Source organism: Brassica napus, chromosome C2 (assembly GCF_020379485.1).
Source record: "Brassica napus cultivar Da-Ae chromosome C2, Da-Ae, whole genome shotgun sequence".
Classification (NCBI taxonomy): domain Eukaryota; kingdom Viridiplantae; phylum Streptophyta; class Magnoliopsida; order Brassicales; family Brassicaceae; genus Brassica; species Brassica napus.
This window is the reverse complement of record NC_063445.1, coordinates 11,580,293-11,588,547: the sequence shown is the minus strand read 5'-3', so window position 1 is coordinate 11,588,547 and position 8,255 is coordinate 11,580,293. Positions and strand designations below refer to the sequence as shown.

The following is an 8,255-nucleotide window of genomic DNA, read 5'->3' as shown; positions in this document are numbered from 1 at the left end:
TAATTACTGGACATAATGGTGTTAAAAGAACTTCACAAACTTTTTTTTATTATATATATATATATATATATATATATATTATTTTATACTTTTAAAAAAAAAACATAGAAAACCGAATCCCCTAATCGCCATCCCGGGTCGAGGCCGGGACGGAACCCCGCTCTGATACCAAATTGTGACACCCATCACCTTCTATCTGGAGAACAACGTGCCACCAACAATATCTCATAACACAATAGCACATACACACGACTCCACTCACCCTAAGCCCAAATAAAAATCCGAATAAAATGCTCAGTAGCACCAATCCGTCCAAATATCATATACTCGCCAGTCTCACCTGAAATGGGGAAGAGAGAGGGGTGAGTAACGGGGAAGTCACTCAGTGAGGTATGAGATACTAAACCCGAAGTCCATGGACCCGGACAGAGCACTCCGAATAAATATAATTTAATCCTAACACGTTGCAAACACGGTACCTAAAGTACCCAGAGATCAAACAATGGTCCTAGCGAGGTGCACACTCGCTGCCCACTAACAGGCCAAAAACACCACCGAATATGTGCTCGGTAACACACGCCCATAGACGATTTATCGACCTCCAAGCCTTGGCACAACATGTCGACTACGCTGTACCGCAGCATCCACCACACCCAATGTACTGTCTCCCGCCGATACACCCATGGTCGGCTATCATCCAAATCACATCAATATACTATATATATTATCAATTATAAATGAACAAGTATTGTTGAACCATCTAACACCCTAGTTCCGGTTAAGCAAAGAACCTAAAACTAAGCAAACAATGACAGACTCGATTTCACATAGACGGAAGACATTAGAAATAAATTATACTTATTCGAGGTCCTAAGCCGTGTAAGAGAAGCTCGGGAAAAGACTCTCACCTTAGCCAAGATCAGAGACATATCAAGGAACTCCTGAAAACTTGGAATGCAACAAGAATCAGTATGCTAGGTTTTAGAATGGGTTTCTTGTCAAGCAATTAACATCCAAGGTTCCATGATTCTTCCCTACGCATGAGACCTTTAATTAAGTTTAAGTTATAAATGTTGCTTGTAAGGCAAGAAACAAAGGAGAAGACTCCATAACCTTCACAGCTTTGACTTGCGACGATGGATCTTGAACTCTGGTGACATGAAGTGCATGTCCAGTGGCTCGCCATTGATGATGGTGTAGAACGGCAACGGAAATATGATGACGTGGTAGCTCCGTCTCTCCTCCACGTCTACACCTCTCGTTTCCATTACATACCGTAGGCAGATCACCACGATGACTTCTAAAGGCATGACTGCTCCTCCGGTAATGGTGTCTATGATCTTCTTTGGCTTGGTACAACTTTGGACGGTGGCGACGTGGATCTCCGGTGACTCACGGATCATGGCCGTGCAATATGTGGCTGGTCGTGACGGAACGCGACGGCTCCGGTTACTTGTCCCTCATCACGCGTCTCCAGTGGTGATGGTTCATGGACATCAGCTATTCCTCCGGAATGAAAAACGGTAGTGGTGAACAGTGATTACGTCTCGTCTTCTCCGATAGACAGCCATGCACACGTGAAGAAGAAGGGAACCAGAGAGATATATAGATTAAAGGAGGCGGCTGATCTTTCTCTCGATACAACAAACATTTCTCTCGCTTTAGGTTTTAGAAGGGATTATATACACATGGATATATACAATTCGGTTCATTAGTGGTTAGGTTCAATCAAATAATTAAATTAAACCATGAGCTACTAAACCAAAATCGGGGTCGTTACATAGAAACTCAATATTCCATAATAAATGTCAAAATGAATTTTTAAGTATCGAACAGAGTAGTATTTCCGAAACAGTGAAAAAGAAAACTTACACGATTATGTTGGCAAATTATGATCTGTTTCCCCATTTCCTCAAATTCGCAAAACTTTTATTTCTTTTTTGTCGTCAAAATTTTGGAAACAGCGCACTGAAACCACACGTCATGGACTGTAAAGTACCGTAAAACAAGATCTCGGCAAAGAAGTAAATCAAATTCCAAATTGGTTTGCTTAAAAGTCAAAGCCCAAATTGACCAATACTACCCCTGGTCAAATCTAACACAAGCCAAACCCTTAAGCAAAAATCAAGGGTAGTTTAGTAACTACGCTCAGAAGTAGAACACAATTAAGTAGGTGAGAGGAACACCAGTTTCTTCCGTCTTTTGCTGATTACAGAGCCTCGAAGCTATCGAAACTCTGAATCTAAAAGTAAACTATTACGATCATCATCATCAATCATCGTTCTGTTTGTTTTTCTTCGATTTGAGTCTATCATATTTGTTTTGTATCTACTAATCTTGCTTATCGTAGATTTTGATTCGCTCTGATGTGTACTTGTTTGTAGATTTAAGGAGAGATGGCTTCAGACAAGAAGGTTCTAGGTTTCGAAGAAGTTTCACAACACAACAAAACCAAAGACTGTTGGCTTATTATCTCCGGAAAGGTTAGCTAGATCTCTTGTGTCTTTTTGTGACTTTGTCTGAGAAATCTCGGTCTAAACTCTATATGGATTATCCACAACTTGAAGAGTTAGATGAACATAGGGTCTTTACAGCTTAGAAGCTTTTATGACATCACTCTGGATTTAGAATCTCAATCTTCAGTGTTTTAGGTTTGTTATAAGCGAATCATATATTGGTTTAGTGATATTTACAATTACTTGAGCATATCGTTAGGTGTATGATGTGACCCCGTTCATGGATGATCATCCTGGAGGCGATGAAGTCTTGTTGTCCTCAACAGGTTTTTCAACAAAATTAATCTTAATGAGTTTCTCTCTGATCCAGTTGAATCCCTCCAATGATATGTTTCTGTTGTTGTTACAGGGAAAGATGCTACGAATGACTTTGAAGACGTTGGACACAGCGACACCGCAAGGGACATGATGGAGAAGTACTACATTGGCGAGATCGATTCTTCTAGTGTTCCAAAAACAAGGACATACGTTGCACCTGCTCAACCCGCGTACAACCAAGACAAGACACCAGAATTCATCATCAAGATTCTGCAGTTCCTCGTCCCAATCTTGATCTTGGGTCTCGCTCTTGTTGTCCGTCAATATACCAAGAAAGAGTAGAAACAGAGGCTTTTGCATTTTTTGCTTGCCACTGGATAACTCTTTCTGATTTCTCTCTGTATTTGCAAAAAAAAATACAGTTACTGTTGTTTGGTCCTAGACTTCATCTCTTGTCCTTTTAATGATTCTTGTTGAAACTACTACGAACCAATAATCGATGTGTTTTGTAGTGTCTTTGTGATCGTATGTTTGGTTTCTCTTTTTGTGTTGATTGAGATGTTTTCAACTTTGATGACAAATAAAAAGGGTGCTTCTGTTTTTCAGCTACTTTAAAGTCTAAACTTAGAATAAGCATGTGGAAATTAGGTTCAGGTTCGGTTAAGAGTTTGGTTTAGTTTGGTAGAAAAATTGTAAATAAATCATACCAATTTATACCATAATAAACATGACATATATAGATAGTATAGTGTTGTTGTTTGTGTGATATGAGCAAAACAAAAAAAGGAAAGAAAAACCTGACGGAGAAGTAAAACGGTAAGAACCAAACCTTTTGACAAAACACAGCCAGACGAGTGCAATAGGGATTTTGTGTAGTAAGTAAAGAACACTTCATTTCTGGCTTTACACTTTCATCAAACACTGAGAGACCGAGAAGAAAGAGTTTCAATCTTATCATGAAGCGTCACCACAAGATGATGAGCATCATCAAGAAGCTTCCAGACATCAAGCTGACCCGCCATGCTATTACACTCTTCCACAATCTCATCCATACTACTGTACCTCTGTATGATCAGCTTCCTCCGCAGCACCAGCGCCGCGATCGCATACAACAACAGATCATCCGTCGGAGGAGCTTGCTGCCTGATCCTACTCCACGGCGACTTCCCAACGCCAGCTCTAATAGCAGCCTGATCAGCCCACATGACTTCCCACAGACAAAGCGTCTGCTCAAAGCTCAACTCCCTCCTAAACATCACAAGCACCATCCTGTAGACGAAGCTACAATCCTCGGCCTGGAGATTCTCCAAGTGTTTGTAAAGCTGAGAGTCTTTGGATTTGATGATCTTGGACACGATGCGGAGCTGTCTCTGGATCCCTGCCTCGTCTAGCCTGAAGTTGTGGCGAGCTTTCTTCATGAAACCGACGAAGGACCAGAAGGCCTCGTGGTCTTCGGAGATGACGGCGAGGATGGGGGATAAGAGGTCGCTCATTCCTTGGCAGTAGCCTATCTCGGGGTCGTAGAGAGCGTAGGCTTCGAGAATGGATACGAGGCGCGCGGCGTGGTGGAGACGGCAGGTTTCTAAGTGGTCGTAGTCTTTTAAGGCGACGGACTCGGCTAGACCGCGAGCTTTGGTTTCGGTGATTGTGGTCGAGGATGAGGAGTAAGTGGCCCAGTCTGAATCAGCACGTAAAGCATCGAGACGGATGATACGTTGCCATGTAGAGAAGTCTTCGTGTACAGTTACTTCTACTTGAATCTCACCAAAAAGAGAAGTATTATTCTCTTCAGAGTTATTACTGTATACATCAGAAGGAAGCAGCTGAACATCTTCATCGTCGTCTTCGCAAGAGTCAGTATCAGAAGAATCAGTGTTCACAGCAGAGACCACGTCTTGGTTTATTATTTGTTTGGTAGTCTTGTAATCATCCATGAATCTAACGTATTGCTCGTCTGCTTCTTCCTCAAGATCATCGGTACTTCCATCGCCGCGCTTGAGAAGCATCTTGCACCGTCTCTGTAGTTTCTCATACTCCTTCCTATATTCATATATATATATATATATATATATTGTCAGCATTTGCATACAAATACTGACTATATATGTACATCAAACCAGAACTTTCTTCTCTAACCTTTTTTGAGTTTTCACAGCTTCCCTTTCTTCCCTAGTACTATTCAAATCATAGCTGCAATACATATAAGAGGTTACAAGTTGAGAAAGAGGAAGAAACAAAGACGAAACAATAACAAAAAAGAGAAACTCACACTCCGAGCAAGAAGAGCCACACTTGTGCACGAATACATGGATCAACACCCTACAAGAACACGACAAGAAGCATGTCATAACCATAAAGAGACAAGTGAGAATCAAAGACACAAATAACTACTGCTTGCTTGTTCGAAAAGACTCACTCTGCTTCTAACTCTCTTCAGAAACCCAACCCCACCATCTCGGAGTTTTCCCTCAGGTGTAAATAAACTCCTCCACTGATGCGGCGTCAAGGGCCGTTTTCTTTTCCGGCGAGACCACGGTGATTTCCGCCGGCTTCTACAAAGAAAAGGCAAGTAGGAACTCAAAATTAAAAAGATCTTATAAGCTAAAATCTAACAAAGAAACTTTTTTGATCTGAAGATCCCATCGGCATATTCCAAATCTAAGACTCACCGATCGGAAGAAGTTACTGAAGATGGAGATGAAGGATTAGCCACAAAGAGAACCGATCGGAGATGGATCCACGACGACGAAGAGGAAGGAGGTGAAGTAGAAGTAGTAGAAGAAGATGAAGATGCAGATGCAGAAGATGGTAACGAAGTGGAAGACGAATTTGCCGACGAAGTTGAAGTGTGGCTTCGCCGTAACGACTTCATCTAATTTTCCGACAAAAGCTTAAAAATCTAAAATCCCGAAAACACCAATCAAATAGAAAAGTCTCCTCCGTCTTTCATAAGAGATCTACGAACGCCATTCTTCAATACAAAGCATCAGCGACGGCGAATCGTAACTCCGCCGGTGGTTAACGGAAAGAAGGATTCCGCCGTGTGAGAAACGGCAGTGGGAATCTGGCATGAGAGTTTAACGGTTTTCCTCCAACGATCTCTATCTATCACTCGAGCGTCTTCTTCACCACGCCGAAACTGAAGAAGAGAAGAAGAGAGAAGAGAAAAAGAAGCTAAAGCATACAACAACTGAAGCCCATCTAAACCACTTTGATCTATCTTTTTCTTTTCAGTTCCTGTCTTTTTTTTTTCTTTACTTTCGGCGCGTGGACTAGCGCGTTCGCTTTAAATTTCACCCGATAACGTCGTCGTTTCGGTTTTAGTCTTCGTACTTCGTGGATTTTTACGCGATAAACAAAAATATCAAAATCAAGAGTGACCAATGAAAACGAGACACGTCTCAACTGTTGTAAAAAATAGTCAAAAGCTAAAGATTTCATTGCGTCTCTCAGCTTTACCGCGGCTTTGAATGGAACATAATCATGATTAGTAATTTGTAGATCTATCTATCTCTGCTGAAAACAAATGTAATCATAGAATGTCTAACCGAATGGACCTACGTCTACTCAATCGTAATCTTAAGATTAGCACCATTACTATTTATATTTCTAAATAGTTTTTGTTTGGTGGGATGTTATCATAGCAATTAGCAAGTTCGCTCTAACTAAATAATATGCTTTGTTACATGCTGGTGCTTCAGACTTGTCTAATATCATATTTGAGCTAGAATACAGTCTCAAATAAATCATTTGACGATTAAAGAAGACAAAATTTTCATATGATATGATATATATATATATATATATATATCTCATATAATATGGACCAAGTCAAATCAAACCTTTGATCTAAGCTAATATGATGTTTATTGTGTATTTTGCTGTGACTTGTGAGTCCCTAAAGTGAACGGAATAAAGAGAAAATAGCTATGGCATAAAGGGCGCGGAAGATATGTTAATGTTGATTAAAGTTATTGTAGCCGCGTATGTCATTAAGCAGATATGGAATATATAGTTGGTATTAAATTACAAAGCATATGCAAAGGAATTATTCTCACAGTATACTAGTAGTATTTTATTTAAATGATTATGAAAAATATACTTGCATGTTCTTGGAATAATTCGGATTAAACAAAGAAGAGAAGTTAATGAGATTTAAAAGAGGTGTTTAAGTTCGTTGAATAGAGAAGACTGCAAGACTAGTAGATAGGCAAGTTGCAGCTGTAAAATAACATTATTATTTTTCTAGGGACAAACAAACATTTGATTGCTTGAAAGACAAGCTATGTCTACGTAAATACATATTTTGCAATAATAGAGACAAACAACAGATTTTGTAGTTCAAAAAAAAAAAAGTATGGTCACTATACGGATATGGAGATTAAAAGAGCAGAAAACACAACTACCGATAACTTTGTTCATGTTTCCCTCAAAACAATATCGATGATGTCCATATCCATCGACGTAGATAGGAATATTATAGTTTCAAATTTAATTGCTGCATTGCAAAAGATCATTATAGAAAGCCAAAAAAAAAATCCTTAAGTAGAAGAAGACCATTATATAGTAAGAGAGAGAAGAAAGGCTCTGAACCCTCATTTCTCAGTGCGTGGCCCCAAAAAAAACACTCATGAGAAACACAATGATTTTAGATCTTATGCTAAGTTCCATGACATGTACAGTTTATGATAAGCATTTCGTACATTTTTGTCATTCCTAAAACTTGATCTTCAATAACTAACAAAGTAGTCCGTAAAATAAGGTTTAACAACACATTAACCAAAAAGGAAAACAATAAACATCTTTCTATTTATCAACTTAACCAAAAAGGAAAAATAAGGTACTAAAAAAATAAACATCTTAAATCACAAAAATAATATATCAAGCATTTGGGTTCTGTGACTGTTGGTGTTGTGCGTTGTCATAAAGGTCGGCCTATAATCCCAACTTAGATGTCAGTCCACTTCTATGTTTGATCGTCAAATCACAAAATCAAACAAATTTGGTAAAATTCGAATATGCAACTGCACAAAATAACTCATTTGGCTAGTGGTGGCCGACGAAGAGTAGAATGCCTTTAAGAAACTACAAAGCGTTATGGCACGAGTTTATTTTTAACTATTTTTTTCGGCCCAAAAAGGCCCAAACTACATAACATTAAGCCGTTAACTATAAAGTATAAATACCGACGAGAGGAAAATAAAAAAAAATGTGGTTCCATACGCCTCGCATCGTATCATATCAAAACCCTAAACCTGTGATCAATATCCCATGGCGAATAACCCTAGAATTTTCCTTGATATTGCCGTTGGGCCATTTAACGTTTGGTCGGATCGTGATTATCAATAACAGAATCGAAGAAGATGAAGATGAAGATTCAAGCTCGTACTTCAGAGAGTAAAGTTGAAGAAACGATGAAAAAAATGTTTGTTATTCATCTTAATTAAAATGTACATGAACATTATGTTTATATATAAGATC

General features: G+C 39.1%; 2 protein-coding genes across 3 annotated transcripts; one reads left to right on the top strand and one right to left on the bottom strand.

Annotated features, from left to right (window-relative positions):
* Window positions 1-2,107: 2,107 nt before the first annotated feature.
* Window positions 2,108-3,290, top strand: LOC106380962 (cytochrome b5-like). Its single transcript, XM_013820811.3, has 4 exons — window positions 2,108-2,248; window positions 2,385-2,483; window positions 2,716-2,782; window positions 2,866-3,290. Exons 2-4 carry the CDS (start codon window positions 2,397-2,399, stop codon window positions 3,114-3,116), a joined length of 405 nt encoding a protein of 134 aa, XP_013676265.1. The 5' UTR covers window positions 2,108-2,248; window positions 2,385-2,396; the 3' UTR covers window positions 3,117-3,290.
* Window positions 3,291-3,464: 174 nt separating this feature from the next.
* Window positions 3,465-5,972, bottom strand: LOC106380961 (rab GTPase-activating protein 22). Of its 2 annotated transcripts, none has more exons than XM_048746352.1 (5): window positions 5,444-5,972; window positions 5,191-5,323; window positions 5,044-5,093; window positions 4,911-4,964; window positions 3,465-4,814 (listed from the first exon to the last, which is right to left on the bottom strand). In XM_048746352.1, exons 1-5 carry the CDS (start codon window positions 5,644-5,646, stop codon window positions 3,689-3,691), a joined length of 1,566 nt encoding a protein of 521 aa, XP_048602309.1. In that variant the 5' UTR covers window positions 5,647-5,972; the 3' UTR covers window positions 3,465-3,688. The 2 variants fall into 2 exon arrangements, with proteins under 2 accessions (XP_048602309.1, XP_013676263.2); XM_013820809.3 differs by having other exon boundaries at window positions 5,191-5,326; window positions 5,444-5,971.
* Window positions 5,973-8,255: the final 2,283 nt, after the last annotated feature.

Bases quoted from the DNA above. Each gene is read 5' to 3' on its own strand.
- LOC106380962 (XM_013820811.3), top strand. From the start codon at position 2,397: ATGGCTTCAGACAAGAAGGTTCTAGGTTTCGAAGAAGTTTCACAACAC. The intron at 2,484-2,715 runs GTTAGCTAGATC...GCATATCGTTAG, and splicing joins GGCTTATTATCTCCGGAAAG to GTGTATGATGTGACCCCGTT. The intron at 2,783-2,865 runs GTTTTTCAACAA...TTGTTGTTACAG, and splicing joins AGTCTTGTTGTCCTCAACAG to GGAAAGATGCTACGAATGAC.
- LOC106380961 (XM_013820809.3), bottom strand. From the start codon at position 5,646: ATGAAGTCGTTACGGCGAAGCCACACTTCAACTTCGTCGGCAAATTCG. The intron at 5,327-5,443 runs GTGAGTCTTAGA...TTTTCTTTGTAG, and splicing joins TCAGTAACTTCTTCCGATCG to AAGCCGGCGGAAATCACCGT. The intron at 4,965-5,043 runs GTGAGTTTCTCT...TATGTATTGCAG, and splicing joins TGGCTCTTCTTGCTCGGAGT to CTATGATTTGAATAGTACTA.